General features: G+C 35.9%; 1 protein-coding gene across 1 annotated transcript in view; it reads right to left on the bottom strand.

Moving 5' to 3' along the window:
- Window positions 1-2,294: 2,294 nt before the first annotated feature.
- Window positions 2,295-18,218, bottom strand: part of PTPRQ (protein tyrosine phosphatase receptor type Q) — a 98,503-nt gene continuing 82,579 nt past the window's right edge. Inside the window, exons 38-45 of the mRNA XM_058023292.1 lie at window positions 14,423-14,513; window positions 12,952-13,028; window positions 10,425-10,559; window positions 10,183-10,308; window positions 7,867-8,015; window positions 5,878-6,013; window positions 2,620-2,743; window positions 2,295-2,332 (exon numbers count right to left, since the gene is read on the bottom strand). Of these exons, the coding sequence (XP_057879275.1) occupies window positions 2,295-2,332; window positions 2,620-2,743; window positions 5,878-6,013; window positions 7,867-8,015; window positions 10,183-10,308; window positions 10,425-10,559; window positions 12,952-13,028; window positions 14,423-14,513 (876 nt within the window). The remainder of the gene's footprint in view (window positions 2,333-2,619; window positions 2,744-5,877; window positions 6,014-7,866; window positions 8,016-10,182; window positions 10,309-10,424; window positions 10,560-12,951; window positions 13,029-14,422; window positions 14,514-18,218) is intronic.

Below are 18,218 nucleotides of genomic sequence, written 5' to 3' on the forward strand. Positions count from 1 at the left end.
TGATATATGGATGCTCCTCCATCCCTGTAAAGCACTGGCAGACAGACAGGAAGGTTCAAACTACTAAGAACTTGTTCCTGAATGCAGTGTAAGCCACAGTGTAATCATAGGCAGGTCCCCTAAAGGAGTGTATAGAATCTTCACCATTAAGTATTTTATAAAAGCCAGAGGACCCTTTAGCACATTTAGAACTTCTGGAATTGCATCTCTGAGTTGCATAAGGCTTAGCTTTTTCCTGCAGATATTCCACCATTGTGGATATAAGACTATACAAGATTATGACTCTATAATGTCAATTTATCACAGTGCTCCCTGCACTGCTACCAAGTACAACCACAAATCATGAAAAACATCTGTAAGTCCCTATAAGCAATTTGTCAGAATTCTTTAAAGTACATGTATAATAAATGAAGAACACATGTTTCATAGGAACCAAATGAAACTAGAGCTGCACCGAATGCTTTGCCAGAGACCTGAACAGCTGTGGACATCACCTCTCTCTCCCCCTATCAAGCTTTAAAAGGCATTGTTTTCTTTTGAGCCTGACAGGTGATGTTTACAATACCGTTGATCTTCCTAAAAGACAGATTGCCCAAATATCTCTGTAGACCACTTCTACCTCCTTGAATGTTGTCTTTTAATTTTCATTTTAGATATTTGGCACTTTCTGCAAAATTACAAAGGGTCTTCACTGTACCATCCTTGCCAGTTTCTAAAAACACTGTGGTTTGGTTCTGAGAAAATACCACGTTACCTTCTGCATAGCATTTCTCTCTGGAAGCTACAGTGAAGAAATGGAAATGTTTGTTCACTGGATATTCTGTTCAGAGTGTGTGCACACAAGAACAGCCCCTCACATACATATTTCAGGGTTCTAAAGAGTTTTGTCTGACTTCCCTGAGCTTGATGCCTCAACAAGACAGCTTTTGACTTCTTCTGTCTAAACACAATATATAAGATGGCAGTTCCAAAGTCTCTTTGCTACTATGTTTTGCATCTCATATTAAGGTCACAGTTTTGTTGTTATTCAGAATGATGATACATTTCTTTACCTGAGAAAAACTTGGCAATCCACCCTTCCACCCAATAATATCATTTGAATACTGCCACTTTTGTGTAAAACCAGGGCATGCAGTTTCATTATCTCTCTGGTCTTCCTAATCTACAAATTTTTGCTTTCATTCTCAGATACAAGCTTCCTGCCTCTCTCATTTGTGTTTCAGATCTATTTACAATAATACCAATAATCATCATATCATCATCATTGGGAGTGGACGATGTTTTCTCTTATTAAATCTCTAGATATTAACTCCCATAATTTTCAGTGTCTGCAGTGATTTCCCAAATCTGAGAAAGGTGCAAAAACATTTTTACAATCATGTTATAAAATACGTTGATACTAAATTTTGAGCAACCTTTCAAAATGCTGAATAGTGATATATTCAAGAAAGGTGAATGAATTTGAAGCATTCTATTACATAAGTCAATCTAGCATTCACTATAACAGATAATAGATTTATAGTTTTACTTTGTTTTATCTGCTTGAAAAAGTAGCAGGAATGTAAAACACTTTTTTTCTGCCCAGAACATATGCAATCATCATTATGTATTTAAAAAACCCAACCTGCTGATTATAAAATAGTTTAAATAGCCCCAAGTGTCCCTGAAGAGCTACTGTGTGCTGTGTAAAAGCTGAATAATCCTCCCCATGTCAGAAGGTGACTCTTCAGCTGTTCAGGATCATGAGCTGATGTACTACCACTTGTAAAAAAAATATTCAAAACACAAGAACATACAGTTAGGTAAAGATCATTGTGATGGTCTTGGAATTAATCTGCAAGAACTGACAACACTGAAGCCAATCTATCAAGAATGAGTAAAGAAACCTTAACTTTTACTTAAAACCAAAACACACAGAACACAGCAAATTCACTCCAAAGTAGGTTCAATGGAAATATTAAATTTTTACATCCTATTTGGCTCATTTTTCTTTTACAAAGATAGTTTAGAAAAAAGGAATATGTTCAAATACACTTTAAATACATACTGAATGCACTATTTATATAACACCAGAAGTGCAGTTTGTGCAAAAGTACTCCAAACCATTATTCTCAGTGTTCTGAATAAAATACTTTAACTTATTTATGAAGGCACATTGATAGAAGAAAAGATGTCTCAATCATCTGTGTTTCCTTTAATCAACAAAATAGGGGAATTCGCTTTGGCCCCTGTGCTTAGAAAAATATTACTTTGATTTTCAAAATCTCCTTTTCTGTAATATTTACTCCCAGTATTTACATGGTTGTTTCTTCCCATTCAAGCTCCACATCACCTGCAGAAGAAACAGATATATTAAATTAGCCTATGTTGTAAACAAATAGTAACTTATGGCAGATAACTGTTTTTCACTGAATTTAAAAGATCTTGCATGGAAATACGTGGGGAAACTTTAGCAATGACCATTATTGTGAGAGGGAATAAAGAGCAGCAAAAGGCTAGATATTTATACTTTTAAAGCAAAAAATGCATGTCAAAGGACTTTTTTGCTGCTTCTCAGTCTGGAAAAGTCATTGCACCTGCTGTGAAAAAATAATTTGGACACAGTCTGTATCTCCTTACCTTCCATGGCATCCAGAGAGTCCATCTTTTGCAGTGCTGAATAATTTACAAAACATAAGGGCTGACTACTTCCCTTGGTTGTCAACAGATCCAATACACATTGATGCAAAAATATATATTGTGCCTGCAAAATGTGAATTTAAAGGTGCTTGATTAGAAGAAAAATCTACTGCTAATACCAAAAAGGCAATATCTTTTTCTATAACACCTAGAAAAATCTCAAAGTAACTGCAGTTTAACTCAGCAATCTCAGTACTTTGGTGACCATATTGTATATGGCTGATCTGATTTCAATTATTATGAAACATAATGCTTTAAATTTGCCAAAACATATTAATCCTTATGAATAGTAAAATATATTAAATTAGACTGACCATTACTGAGACTAACAGACTACTTCACAATTTTCTGTGGATGTTTTTAATATGAAAAGGCATTTTGCCATGAGATGCAGGCTGAAGAAACTGCACCACATGAATGTAATATCTAGATAAGAAAAATTTCCTCTTTCTACCATAGAGAAAACCAGCAGGGTGCACTCAAATGCAGAAGTTCAAGTAAAACTAAACCTATATGTTCTATGAGATTGCACCAGTGCTAGGAGCAAATCAACCCAGTGTTTTGAGTGATACTTCCCAAGCCCCATTTTTAACATATGACAACACAAAGAGCAGGCAACTAAAGTTAGTTTGATACTTTTAAGGACATAAAGTCTGAAAAGAAGAAAACAAAATAAGGAAATGTAAGAATGAAATAAAGGAATGAAAATAGATAGAAATGTAATAAATTGATTAAACATATATTCACATAGGAAGAGTACTGTATATGTAGATGCAGAAAATAAGCCAGATACATTCAGATTGGAAGACACCTCTTGAGACCACCTGGCGCAATAACCCCCTCCTCAAGCTGGGTCAGCTAAAACATTTTGCCCAGGACCTTGTTGAGACGGATTTGGAATATCTGCACCAAAATCATACTCTTACCCTTGACTTTTGCACGGGTAAAAATATTTATGTAATTTTTTGGCTCAATAATTGCTGTTTTGTTTCAGAACACCCATCAATTTGCAATTCAAGTATCTCAGATATATGAGAGAAATTTGCTTACATAGATAAGAGTTACTGCCACAGCTCCAGAACTGTGGGTAATTAAAACAGCTTTTCACAGGTCCTCTGAAGCATGCAGCACCATTACACCTTTCAATAACTTTCTTAGTGAAATAAATGCATGACATTACTTCAAACCAGCCCTTGTATTTGGCAAGAAGATAAACTTTGAAATGTTTGCTGAACAAGAATGGATTTCTAGAATGAAGGTCTTAAATTTCAGTGGAGTTTAGATTGGTTATTCCAGTTCAGAATGCAGCCTCTGAAAGCTCTGTAATCTCTTGCAGACATACAGCAACTTCTAATGATGTAGAAATAAAAATCTTTCTGGGTTTGCCAGGGGAGAGTGAAGCAGGCTACCTGGGCTATTTATGTCTAACTAGATATTTTCTCAGTTAGAAACAGTCTTAACTATTCTTATCCATTGGTTACAGTAACATATTGTGACTTTGTTAACAAAAGGAATATTATTTATTATTTTGAAACTATAAACAAGCAAAATACAGGTCTAAGAGCAATCAGCTTTTATTTATCTTACTCATAGATCTTAAAGACAGTTTGACTAAGGGATTTCTATACTGAGTTTTGGGAAGGAATTGCTCCTCTCTTTTATATCTTATGTGCTGATCACATAAAAGCTGATTAATAGGCAACTCAACAGTGTTTTATAAGAGAATTCTCAAACAGCTTGACTTTTGAATCTACCATAAAACTTTACAAGATTGATTCCCTTTGGGCAAGTTCTGTTGCTGATCTGACTTTTGTAGTCTTGCAAATATGAGCTAGAAATGACCTGGACAGAGAACAGGCTATCTCAGAATTTTGCAGCTAGCATACAGATGGATACTTGATTTGTTAGAAAATCTGAGCTCTGACGCCATCATCTTGTACTGCATTTTGGCACACCTTTTCCTAGCCCCTGCCAAAACATTCAAATGAAGAGATACAGAAAAATGGTGTATGTTTTAAAAATATAAAATGATATTATTGAATGTCTCACTGTTTCAAGATTTTTTTTTGTGAGTGCTCCCATTAAATTGCCCTCCAGCCTTTGATTTATTTCTTGATGATTCTACTTCTAGTCAAAAATGTAAAACAAGAACGAAAAAGTATTCCCAGAATGCATCATCACAAGAAAGTACTGGCAATTGTTTAGTTGCATCAAACCTTCAAAAGGGAAAATTTAGAGCACATGATATCCAGACTGCACCTTACAAGATACATCATGTCAGAATATCACCAGAATGTTCCATAAAATCTTTTGAAGAAGTATTAACTCAGAATACTGTGTATTCTGACTCACTTTTTGCATATTCTGATGTGACTTGGAGTACCAGAATTTCATTCCAAATGGAGCAAGTCTCCCTATATTAAAATCAATTTAAATCCATCCGCCATGTGGAAGTTCATCCTGAAATTACTCATCCATACTGAGAAGTTGGTAAGTCATGCTGTGGACTCTAAAGCTTCAGGCTGCCCTGGGTTAGATCTGGCCAGCAGGAGACTTATGCCAGAAGCCTTAGCCAAACAAAGCTGCTTTCTGCTCCACTGGGCATTTAGGATCAGCTTTAAATTCTAATATTATTTCTTTACATGTCCTCAGAATTCCAGATGCAGCAGAAGGAAATCTTCCTGACTTCCTTCACTGACTACTGTCCATATAAAATAAGTTCTGGAAATGTACTTTTTCTAGACCCAAAACCCACCATTGATTTTGAACAATTTGAAATCTGTGATTAAATCTATTCATATGTACTATTTTATTTGAAGTGATTGAAAAAGAATCAAGGAATCAATAATGAGATTAATATTTTAAAGTTTGGTGGACTATGCCACATATGCGTACACAAAAAAAAAAAATACACTAAAGAAGTAAATTAAGTCAAATCAAGTAGAGAGTGAGAAATTATAATTTAGGTTTTAAAATAAATAGCACTATTTTCAGCATTTGTCAAGACTTTTCTGGCTAAGTGCACTTAGGTAGATACAGACATTATACTTCCACAGTGCTTAAAATAAATAAAAGCAGGATTTGGTAGAAAATGTATTATACAGAAGATTGTTATTAGCTTTATAGTCCTGTTTTGGAGATCATGTGAAGAGATGACTAATTTTTCAACAACAGAAAAACAGAATGGGTAAGTCTTACCAGGTTTTGTACCATACACATCCTTTCACTTCTTAGCTCAGCTACAAGTCCGTAGATATCCACAAAATCATGGTCATTTACATGTTGGGTTAAATGGTCAAGTGCAATATAAACACCTGTTCTTCCAACACCAGCACTGCAAACATGATAAACAAGATAAAATAAAGCTTTTATGTTAATGCTTTCAGCATTTTCTTAGAATATTCTGGATAAATTGTTTATTGTGAAAAGAAAAACTCTTCAAACAAAACCTAATTTTTTTTTTCAGTATTTACATCTTGTGAATTTCTTTCTGAATTGGATCAAGTGAAATCTGTATTTAAGCCATTTGCTAATTTTGATTTCACATTTTCATAATTTTTGATTTCTCATTTCCATCAGATAAATGAGATATTACTCATTTATATGTTCATATGACCCAAACCTATTTGAGTGGAAAAAGAAAAAAGATCTTACAGCTTTTCTGTGAGTTTACTAGAGCTTATTAAATGAGAGGAAAAAAAATCACAAGATTTTGTGAAATCACACTGGGATTCTGTAATAGTTTTAGTATTTGAGACAAAATAACATGGGATCTAGCAAAAAAAAATTAAAATAAAATGCTTTTAAAAGGAGGATGAGTGTGCAAGACATGCTGGTAGGTAGTGTTTTGTTTCCGGGTCTTATAATGAATAGGATTGTTTCCAAATGACTATCAGACTTCTCTGCAACTGGTGTAATAAATGCAGGGTATATTACTGCAGATAATCAAGAGATGTATAGCAGAATTCTTGAGTTTGCAATGTCTAATGAGGAAAAAGTAATGAATGAGTTTGCTGGATATGAGAATACACAGTAATGCTTTATAACCATCAGGAATTTGAGCACAGGGGGTGTATCAGGACCATGCTGGCCCCTTTACATATCTCCCCTCTGAAAAGAATATAGGGTTCCTGGCAATGAGTCCTCACTATATATAGGTGTCCTGAAAACACGAAGACTGCGTTGTTCTCCACTGTCAGAGTCTCTCTGGCCCTTGCATTAGAGGGAAATGTTCATCAAAGACAGCAATATTAAATGAGTAAGGCTTTACTGCCCTTTGTGGGTGGCACCCTAGGATGCTGAGGACAAATAATAAGAACTCCCATACATGATAAAGTGGAAAAGATTTGTAGCATCAGAGCCATTTTTCCCTTCCACCTATTTCCAGACCCACACCAAGTGAGAATGGGGCAAAGGCTCAGTAGCAGACCTATGAGTTCAGATCCCTTTTATGGAGCATGCCCACACATTCAGTGGGAACACTGACCAGCACAAAATGCAGGTCACACTCCTTGGTTTCCTTAAGACTTAGGCCTCCCCACACACTTACCCTTTGAAACAGAAAGGTGTTAATGAAACCAGTGGAAACTACGACAATTGAACACCTTTAACCACCAGACCATTTATTTAAGAGCTTAAATATAGGTTTTAACTGTTTACAGGCATCCAAGTTTGAAATCTGGCCTATGCAAACCCTTATTTCTATTTGGCATTCTCAGTGGCTTCAAATAGTTTCTTCCTTATGATATGCGACATATACATTTAAAATAAATTTTTAATACTTGCTTCTTAAGAGGAGCTCTAATTATAATTGAAGTAATTTAAACCAATACATGTCATTTGCTATTCCTCTTCTTATGATTAAAGACAAAAATGGAGAAAAATCCAGCAGTACTTTATGGTAAATTTTAGAGGAATTATTTCCCTGACATCACCTCAATGGATTTCCATAAATGCCAGAATAGACACTGGTGTTTTACCTTCTAGAAAGGAGTAAGAAGGACTGCTAGACATTGGTGTTTTACCTTCTATAAAGGACTAAGAAGGACTGCTAGAGAAACGTTCACCTTTGTCCATCCTAGAATCATTACTGTGCACTCAGCCTCCATGGACGTTCTTCTGGCAATTTCCCTGTGCATTATTATTATTATCAAATCTGCCAAATGATGATTTGGTGGATGTACTTACCTGCAGTGCACCACCATCGGTGTGTTATCGTGTGCTCGACTTGCACGGATGAGTTTTACAAAATGGATAAATGGTGCAGTCGTTTCGGGGACTCCATGTTCTGGCCAAGAAGTGAAGTTACACTGCCGCACCATCATGCAGTCTCCATGCTGAAAAATACATAATAATGCAGTTTTTACTGAATAAATGCTATAGAAGGGTCAGTAAGGTACATGTAACCTTCTCAGTATTTTCACATTAAAAATAAAGTTAGAATCACCTAATATTTATAAGATTACTGGCACGAAGGGATAATTTGCTGTGCACAGAAATTCTGGCACATTTTTTGAGGGATGGCATCAAGTCCATCTTTCAGGAAATATTACTATTTTCAGTAGTGACTCTTCATTTTACTTTAGTCATTATATCTACAATTTGTAGATTGCAGGTTGAAATTTCTATGGCTCATTTAGAAATTTAGTGAGTTGGGATGACAAATTTGTTCAGGAAAAAGCAACCACACTAAGAGTGATCCAATGCAATAAAGGCCAACACACAGACTGGGTGAACACAGATATATTTTCTTTCATGCTCTCTCAATGAGAGCAGCAGCAACACTAACCTCAAAAAAGAGGTTATGATTTAATACTTCAAAAGATTACTTTTGAAGGATGTAAAAAATGAAAGAACAGGATCATGCCAAAGGCCTGTCTTCATCAATATGCTCTTTCCAACAGCAGTCAAGAAAAAATGTTAGGGAGCATTATAAAACATGACAACAATGTAGCTGTAGTTCCTTAGAGTATCCCTTCCATTCTTAATAGTTTGTGACTTGTGAACTGCCTCAGTGAGAGGACAGTAAATGGGAATTTAATAGTACTCATCAATATTTTCTTCTAATTTATATAGATTTTTTTAATCCCTGTAAGTTTTTAGCCTTCACAATATCCTGCAGCAAGGAGTACTACAGTTTAATCAACTGTTGTGTAATGAACCAGTTTCTATTTTTTCAAATTGCTTTTGAACCGAGCACTTGCTTCTTTCATATTGTAAGAAATACTGAAAAATGGTGAACAATTATGTGTAGCAACTACTTTGCAGTTGTACTATTATTTTTAAACTGATCAACATAAAAATGCAAGAGAAATTCACAATGGGAATGATTTTGACTTATTTGCCTCACATATGCTTTTTATCTTCACTGGAAGATCATCAAGCATTCACTCATTTGTGAAAGGACGTACAATCTTAAAACCAGCAACACAGCAAATTTAATGACGTGCTTATAAAGGGCATAGCTTCTTGTGCAGGGTGGTTCAGCTACAGTAAATGGATCCCCCAGTCAATTGAGATTATCTTCTTTTCAGCCTCATCCTTGTTAACATGAGTGACTTGGCATTTCACTGGAATTCATTTTTATTCTAAATAGTTCTTTTTCCAGTCTTGCTTATCCATGTTCTATTTTTAGCAGAAAAAAAAAAGGTTTATCTTCTCTGAGTCATTTTTAAATGTTCCATTTCTCTGTACTATGTGCACAGCATATCCCTATGGGGTGACTGCTGAGACCAGCCCTCACCTGCTGTGTGCCCTTTGTCACAAGCATATGCCACAGGATGGTAATGCCTGCATTAGCACAGCCAAATTCAGGTCCTAGGATCTGGCTGCACTACTTTCAACACAGATCAATTCTCGGAGTGCAAAAGAAAACTGACTTAATTTTGGGTCTTTAGTCCCAGATTGCTTTTTGAGCCCACCTCCTGCTCCAAGTTAATACTGGGTTATATTTTTCCAACACATGAAAACTGTAGTTGTGGGGTCATGACAAAGGTGAAGATCTCTGCTGTACCCTGCTCCTCCTTCCCAGCACAAAGAGTAGGAGTAATACTGATGATTCTCATTCTTACTTGGTGAATCTCCTGGGGGTGGAGGCCAATGGCTGGTGGTACAATGCAAAACAGCTGCACCAGAGAATCTTGCCCTTTAATCTGAGAGGGATACATTCAAAGGGATTTGTCTGATCTCAGAATGGTTAAGATTTCTCCTTTCTAGAACAGACACCAATGTGTCCAAGTAGAAACTTCACCTCCCACCAGAAGTTCAGTAACCTTAATAGGCCCTTCATAGCATATTGGATAAATATCTGAGCTCTTTGTGACAAAAATTCTCAGGAAATAAAACATGGATGAAAATAAAATACAGGACAACCAGGCAGTACAATGCATATGCACTAAAAGATTAAAAGAAGAATATTGAGGAAGTAGTTGGGTGGGAAGTAGCATATCTGATGTTCTTTCAGGTGTTGGATGAATTTTTTTCTATCAACTAGTGCTGGCTTACCCTTTCAATTTTTAGGTCTCTGATGGTCCAGTCTATTTGAATATCTTCCATCAATTTAGTAATCACTATATCCCCAAACACAGTCACTGGTTTATTATCTTCTGGCCAGTACTGGTGACATCTTATCTGCAGAGAGATGATTACTAAGTAATTAACAATTATCATGTTATAATCTTGACAGAAACTACATACAGGATTTCCAATTATGTCAAATGCTTTTAATCAGTTCACTGGTAACTTACACGTCCTTTTTCAAAACACTGTGTGAGCATCACAAGTGTTTTAGCTCTTGTCTCCCACACCATTCTCCAGAAATCACCCACTGTTCCTGGTAATGGTCCCTGAGTTGCAATAAACTCGTTTGGACATAAATAGCCCTAAGAAAGAGAAAATGTTTAATACATAATGGTTGGCAAGGAAACAAAAGAGTTTGCATGTGAATCATAGCTGTGCCTATATCTGCCATGCCTAAGGCTAAAATCTTGTCAGACCTGCTAAGCGAATTGGCCTATGCCTCAGTAGTCACTGCACGGCAGGCTGCCTTGGAAAGCTAAAAGAGAAATGGCTTTTTTTGGTAGTCCAGTTATGAACCAATACTCTACTATAGCGTGGGAAGTGCCATGGTAATAGAAATGCATTTAGCAGAGATATTACAGGGACATCAGGTTGTCATTTCCCATTTAAAAGTATCTAAGCCTTCATATTATACTTACTGCAGATCCAGCTAGAGGCCACCAAGAACTGAATCAAGAGGTGGCCAACACAGGAGAATCAAATAGTGCTAAGGAGCACTGGAGCCAGGGAAACAACTAAGGAGCAGTCTGAGAGCCAGTGCAAGTAATACACACACTAATGACCTTGTTCTTTGCTGATTGTCTGGGATCTGCTTGGGGCTGAAGCTCATTGAAATAAATGATCTCCAATTAAAGGTCTTCAAGAAACCTACTGAAGGTGTTGACTTTTATTTTAGTGTTGGCTTTTGCTCTTTGGTTAATTTATAATTTTGTGTAAAACTTGGGAAGAAGGAAGTTTATTGAAAAAATCTATAGATGCTCTGAGTGCATGGTTTGACATGGATCTGGTTCCTCACAGAAGAGAAGTACACCTACAGGAACTATTATGTACTGCACAAACTCTAAAATAACAACAATAGCAATAACAGCAATAAATTTATGGTGTAGAACCTGCAGTTTATAATATCACAGTGTTCTGCTTATTGCTCAAAACAACTGACACAGTGGTTTATAGCACCACCAAAGCTTCTTGTTGGAATTATGGCCCTATAATTCACAGCTGCCTGTTACTTACTCCATCTATAATATAAAGAACAGGTGGCAGTGGGAAAGTATGTTAATCCTCCTTAGTTTAAGAGTGAGGTGAGAAACTGTAATTCAGGGATGCAAAGCTCACAGTTCAGTTACTGACTTTGTTTAACCAATGCAAGTCAAAGTAGCGGCAGAGTTCCCATTTGTACAAGACTTCTCTTTTCCTCTCTTTATGGAGAGAAGTGTGCATATGTAAACGGGCCTAGGTAATTAGATATGTAAATACATATATTGCATGTTTACAGCTATATGCAATCATTTATTTATACATCAACATACATGAAAAGTGAGAGCATATAAAGAGTGAAACTTCAGCCTTGAGAAACCATAACATTGGAATTGTCTATTCACTGATGAATGGTCATCCAAAATGTATGCACACAAGCAAAATCTCAGCAGGGAACACTCTGTAGCTGGGTTTTGCTGCAGCTTTTTGGAAGTTGCTGTTAGTGTTCCCTGCCTAAGGTTTGGCCTGTCAGTAGCAGGAAGAGTAAAGACTAGACCATGTTCCAAGATGCCTCTGCTTTCCTTAGCCATTCTGTGCAGTCCCAGCACCAAGCGGCATGGTTCTTCCTATCTGCTAACTCTCAGAACAAAGACATGGTGGGAATAAATATTGTTTGCTCAAAGAAAGGGAGATCTTCTCAGCTCTACTACTTATTCTCTGTAATATCTCTTAGTTACCTGCAAATAACCATTTCCACTTTCCTTTGTGCTGTCTGTTTTGACTACACTCTGCATGTCTCGCTACATGTTTGAAAAGTCTTTAATATAAATCAAGTCTTGATCTCATGTGAGATCACCAGCCGCTGCTAGAAGAGATTTGATGCATAACTATAATTCACATTTTGAGCTATAACAGGACAAAAGTGAGATTAAAATATAGATGAACAATTTACTGAGCACAAAATAAGAAAATGGGAAAGTCTGTGAAGAAAGATGAGGATGAAAAATATACTATTACTTTCTTCTTCAAGAAGCCTACTTTCATTTTCCTCCATCATAACTTTCACACAATAATAAGGACATGCCAAAACTGTTAGCCATTTCTATGAAAGTTTTCAGTTCAGTTATCTTTGCATTGTCCTATTCATATACAACAACTTTAACTGTTGAATCAAGACACCAAATAACCTATCTAAACAATTTACCTCAGAGGGAGTTCCACTGTTGACTTTTACGAAAATGGTATAAAATAATTTATAAAAAGCAACTTGCTGGACACAGTTTTGATTATTATTGGAAATCATTGCTCAGCAAGGAAAATGAGATATATAATTTTTTAACTTGTAATTTTTAGTGCCGTGGGACTTGAACAATGTCATGGCAACAGTGGCTGTAGTGAATGAAAGAAAAATTAGAATCCTGTTTTTGTTGCAAGTTATTTTTTTAATCTTCTACCAGAAAACAAATACAGTAAAAATATGAGAGACTTTCTACTTACAGACACATAGCTGGCATTAATGTAGTCAGATCCAGGAATACCAGCATCAGGCATCAGCTTTACTCTGTTGTTATTATCTATTATGGAAGTAAAGTCTAGTTAACTAAAAGATTTGTTCAAAAACCATAAACCATGTAAAAAGTGTTCTTGGAGTGCTAAGAAATCAAAAATACTATTATTAGCAGTAACAATATTTGATGGAGTAGAACATTAATTACAAAGGTAATTTAAACATTTTCCATTACTGTATGGTCTTTCTTCAATGTTCCAGACATGCTGCAGATAATACTTTTTAATTTAGTGGTGAATGAGCCAAAACTTCCAATTTGGTGTATGTATGGGAGGATTCTGTACCTAAAAGGAGTCTGTGTACCCCAAGCCATGCTGTCCTAGTACACACAACTTCTGTGTGAATAAGAGGGCAGGGTCAGGGATCTGAGAGTTTTTTCCATTTACTTGCTGCCTAGGTCACTGAGCCAGATTCTGGCACTTTTATATAGTTTTGGGGGTTTTTAAATATAAGGTTAAGTCATTATTTAAAAAAAAAAGTAAAATGTTTAGGGTTTCTGATTTGGTCCCACAGCACATATGCAGAAAATACAAAATCCAAGAAACATATCATGTGTGTAACACCAGAATTTTGGTGTTTGGTCTTCAACTTGGTAAAGAACATTAGAATACAAAGTTAAATATTTATGAAACATATCTGCTTATGCCCTATTGTCTGTCATGAAGATAAATTTTTAGTGACTGTGACTTAGAATACGTCTTGAACAAGGCAGCAGATAGCAGGAACAGCTGCTCTGAAAAGTAAATAGCGCAGAATGTAGCATTATTAACCAAGGAATGCTATGCACTCCATCTCACATCACAGCTAATGCCTAAAATAATAATGACATTTCTTGTCTTATTAACTGAAAAATGAAGCAGTGTTGAGTATAGAGAGACAGACTCCTGTCTCCTGTGATAATATCTAGCCTGGGCTTATAAGTTATCATACAGTCACTCTGATCTTCTGTGGAACCTTTGTAGCACATGTACACATACCCACAAGAAAGCAAATCCAGACTCCTGAGGTAGCTGAATGCACAAACATGTGGATTTTATATGTTTAAAAAATTACTTCTTACTAAAGGGGGGGGGGGGGAAAACCAATGAGGAAGAATTTTAAAGAGTTTGCTACATGGCTTGAATTACAAAGCCAAGAAACTATTGAGGCTACAGTTTCTTGCACCTGCATATTAAAGCTTGTGAGAGCAAGTTAAAAGCTACTTGCAAATAAAACTGTCTTTAAAAAAAAACCCGCAAAGTAAAGACGGATTACTTGACAGAAAATGATTTCATAATGTGGACTTGATTGTGCTGCTATTTCAAAGACAGATCAAACAAAAATACACTTGCATTCCAAATATCTGTTACACTATTGAAAGTAAAGAGCAAAATGGAGGAGTTGGTCAGTAAACACACATACATGGCTTTATGTTTGGGAAACGATTCTTAGACCTGTTCCAAGGCAGATCAGCATCTGTTGAAGCAAGGTCTTCAAGAAACTTGGGAAGTTCCTGCAAAGGAATAAATGTTTGTTGGAAAACTTTTCCACTTAACTTTAAGATATGGCACAATCATCCAGTAAGTAGAAAAACTCCACAGTTTTGCAACAGTGCATTTCTAAGTACAGCTGGAAGCATTACAGAGCTTCCCGCCACACTGTCAACCCCAGTTAAATCAGCAATGTTAGATGCAGCACTGCAGACAATGCTGTCAACTTGAACAATTAAGCTTACATGAACTTTCACCTTTAAAAGCCTGGATAAAGTCAGTCTATCACATCTTGTAGTTTTCTGATTTTTTTTCATGAAGTCACATGCTTGGTTACCATGCCCTACTGATTCAGTCAAATAATGCCTTTTCCTGACTGCTGTAGTTTGGGAGTGTTTGTGGTACAGCATGAGAACTGATAAGAATTCAATTAAGTTGAGACAACTGGCAATTAATTATTGTTCTTGGGACTGTTTGTGAAAGGGGTGGGAAGAGCTATTTTGGGTTGTACTGCAGCTTCATAACTGGCCATTTGTTCTATTACTGGAGAACAGAGATGGATAAATCATTCATGCTGAGGAACTTATTTGATGGGGATGTTTGTGTGCACTAACAGGTATAATTTACAAAGTTGATTAAAAGAGTGGCGACAATTTCAGATCTTGTTAATGAAGAAAATGTGTTAAAGTGATGACTTTGGTGTTAAAAGAATAGAAGGTACAGAAAATCCAGAATTCTAAATACATTGTTAATTTCAATAGAATTTTTCTTTGTTTGACAAATGTTATTCACAAGTCTGTTTTTTATATCTATCTATTTATCTATCTATCTATCTATCTATCTATCTATCTATCTATCTATGGTATAAATTAAGAGGTCTACTTTTTGCTTTGAATGAGAACAATACAAAATTTTGCTGAAATCCCTTCAAATTTGTCTTTTAATATTAGCAGTTACCGTCTGCATGGGCTACTTCCAAAAGTTGGGCAGATAGCCTTACTATGAGGCTCAGTATTAATTATGCCCTTTTGCCAAGGTATTTGAGGCAGTCTGTCTTTTATGAATAAAATTTAATGGGAATCTCCTAGCAAATAAATAAGAGAGGAAATGAAAAATGGAAAACCAGGACTGTTTTATTTCAGTCCTTTTCTCTCATTGTTAATTCAAATATTTTGTCAAATATCCTGGTGTGTAAAACACAGTTAAAGGTGGAGATGTTAAAATTCCTCTAATTCAAAAAGCTGAAACTCTCCCATAAAGTTTCTGTCATTGAATATTTTCAAGAAGGAAGGATATACACTAAATGCCTATTTTGAATAACGTTTTGGGCCATGGAATCCCGTGCCACGTGAACTTTAACTTCCCTCATTTGCCTCACTCCACTGAATTTTAGCTTGCCAGTAAACTACTGTAGAAGTAGCACCCTTATACAGCACTTTGTAGTAGAGAGGAAATAGAGAAGCAGATCTTGTTATTTTCATAAGGATGCTTCTATAACCAAACAAATGCTCAAAGGCCTCATACCAATTCTCTGCATTAATAGGGATTTCAGTCTTATCTATTATTTTCATATTTAGGGGAAGAGTATTTGGGTTCCCAGACTCAGCAACAACTTGTCACAGAAACCGTGTTTCTTTGCAAACTCATAACACTTTGAAATAAAACATTGGCATTTTGTTTACTGTAGTACATTTGTGCCACTGGTGACTCTTTGAAGGACTTCCGTTTTTTTACTCATGAGCAGAACTTATCATAAATCAAATATTATACAAGTATTTCTGTTTCAGTAATTTGCCAGTTATTAGAAAAGCATAAGTTCCCAAATGTATTGAGAGACACAGGAATCAGCCGGAAAGCTGGAAGTAGCTGCAAGTTTGAATAGCAATGAGGTGATGCCCGTCATTAGTTACTTTGGCTCCCTATGGTTTCTTTAAACTTGTCTTTTCTGACAATAAATGGATCCAGGTCCATTCTGAAGTCCAGATTCCCTTCTCATCACATTTACACACAGGTCCTGTCCACCAAGATTGAACCAAGACTGGTCCCTGAAGATGCCCTGGCACTGAAGTTTGGTCAGTCAGGCAAATTAGACAAAACTGGGAATGTCCATGGATTACAAGAGTAAGTGAAATAGAAAGACTCACATTCATGCTGGAAAACTCCAAACCATATTTGTTGTCCACAAACTGCCCATTGTAAATTATCCCTAGTCTACCAAAGCATATCTTGGAATTGTCCAGGAAGACTGTTAGGTGAAACAGTCCAAATCCAACACAGGGAATATACTAGCAGTTTATTGGTGTAAATTATCATATCCTCATATTCCATTCCCAGTAATCTTGAATTAACTCTTCCAAAGACAGACAGAGAGCCCAAGCAAGCTCAGCACTATGCTGTTCATAGAACCATAGATCAATTTGAGTTGCAAGGGACATGAACATAATCTAGCCCAACCCCAGGTCGCCATGGACAACCTTCTTCCAGGTCTGACTGCTCTAAGTCCCCTCTAACCTGGGCTTGGCCACTTCTAGGGATAGGGCATTCACAGCTTCCACAGGAACTTGTTCCAGTTTCACCACTTGTTATGTGCTTCAGATATGAGTTTACATCATGTTCAAGGGTTTATGTCTTAGCTAATCTTTCCTCCACATGTTGCAGGACCCTCAGGTCAAGTCATTTATGTAAAAGTAGAATTATGCATGAGGACAAAAACAACACAGATCATGAGGTCTACTTGTTTATTGCATGCACTGCTTGTTCCTGAGCATTGTCATTACCAATATAATTCCAAGTGTGCTGCCAATCCTATCATTTATCTGTTAAAACATGTGCTACAAAAAACATAGATAGACTAATTTTGAGGGACTGAACATGCCTTCAAATTCTGCCTGCCCTTGGACAAGTCATCTGGGAAGATATCACTACACTCTGAAACATGGCAGCTGAAGGTCAGAGAGTAAAAAGACTGAAAACTTAAATGACATATAAAACTGTCTATTATAGGTTGACTATATACATTATTTTAAGGAGACCTCAGCTTCTTGTATTTCTCTAAATGTTAAGCAGATTGCAGATTGTGGTTTGATAAAACACTGTTGTTTAAGATTTAAGCTGTTGCAATGCAGTAAGGCTTAGCCAACGTGGGTTGCACCTAAAGAAAGTAATACTAGGGACCTTCTAGTAATGAATGTTAATATGTCAAGTGTTACTGATATTGAAACTTTTCATCTGTTCAGTCATGCATAATGTAACTATAATCATTTTTTGGTCAAGTGAAATAACACTTCTACTTTATTGCTCTGAGAATTTTATGGTGCTTTTTATCATTAAATCCAGACAAATTTTACCTAATGAGCATAGCAAAAAACTCTGTAGGTAATACCATTAATATTTATACACTTTTGTTAGTGCTTTCTTGGAAACTGAAATATATCTAAATATATCTAGCAAAAGAAAAGCCAATTGTTAAGTTTTCATTTTTGTTAATCCAACTGGTAAATTATTCATGGTAAATTTATAAAATAATAAAGTCACTGGACACTGACAAATTTTTTTTGGGCAAATGACTGTATGTGTTAAGAAAGATAATGATGATAAAGATTCTGAAATAACAAGAAGTTATTGTTGAGAAAAAAATATGATAGCCATAAAATACTACTTAATGAAAATAGTGAAAACTTTGAGATTTAAATTTGGAATTATACATGTATTATATTATCTGTAATGTA

Source organism: Melospiza georgiana, chromosome 4 (assembly GCF_028018845.1).
Source record: "Melospiza georgiana isolate bMelGeo1 chromosome 4, bMelGeo1.pri, whole genome shotgun sequence".
NCBI classification, from domain to species: domain Eukaryota; kingdom Metazoa; phylum Chordata; class Aves; order Passeriformes; family Passerellidae; genus Melospiza; species Melospiza georgiana.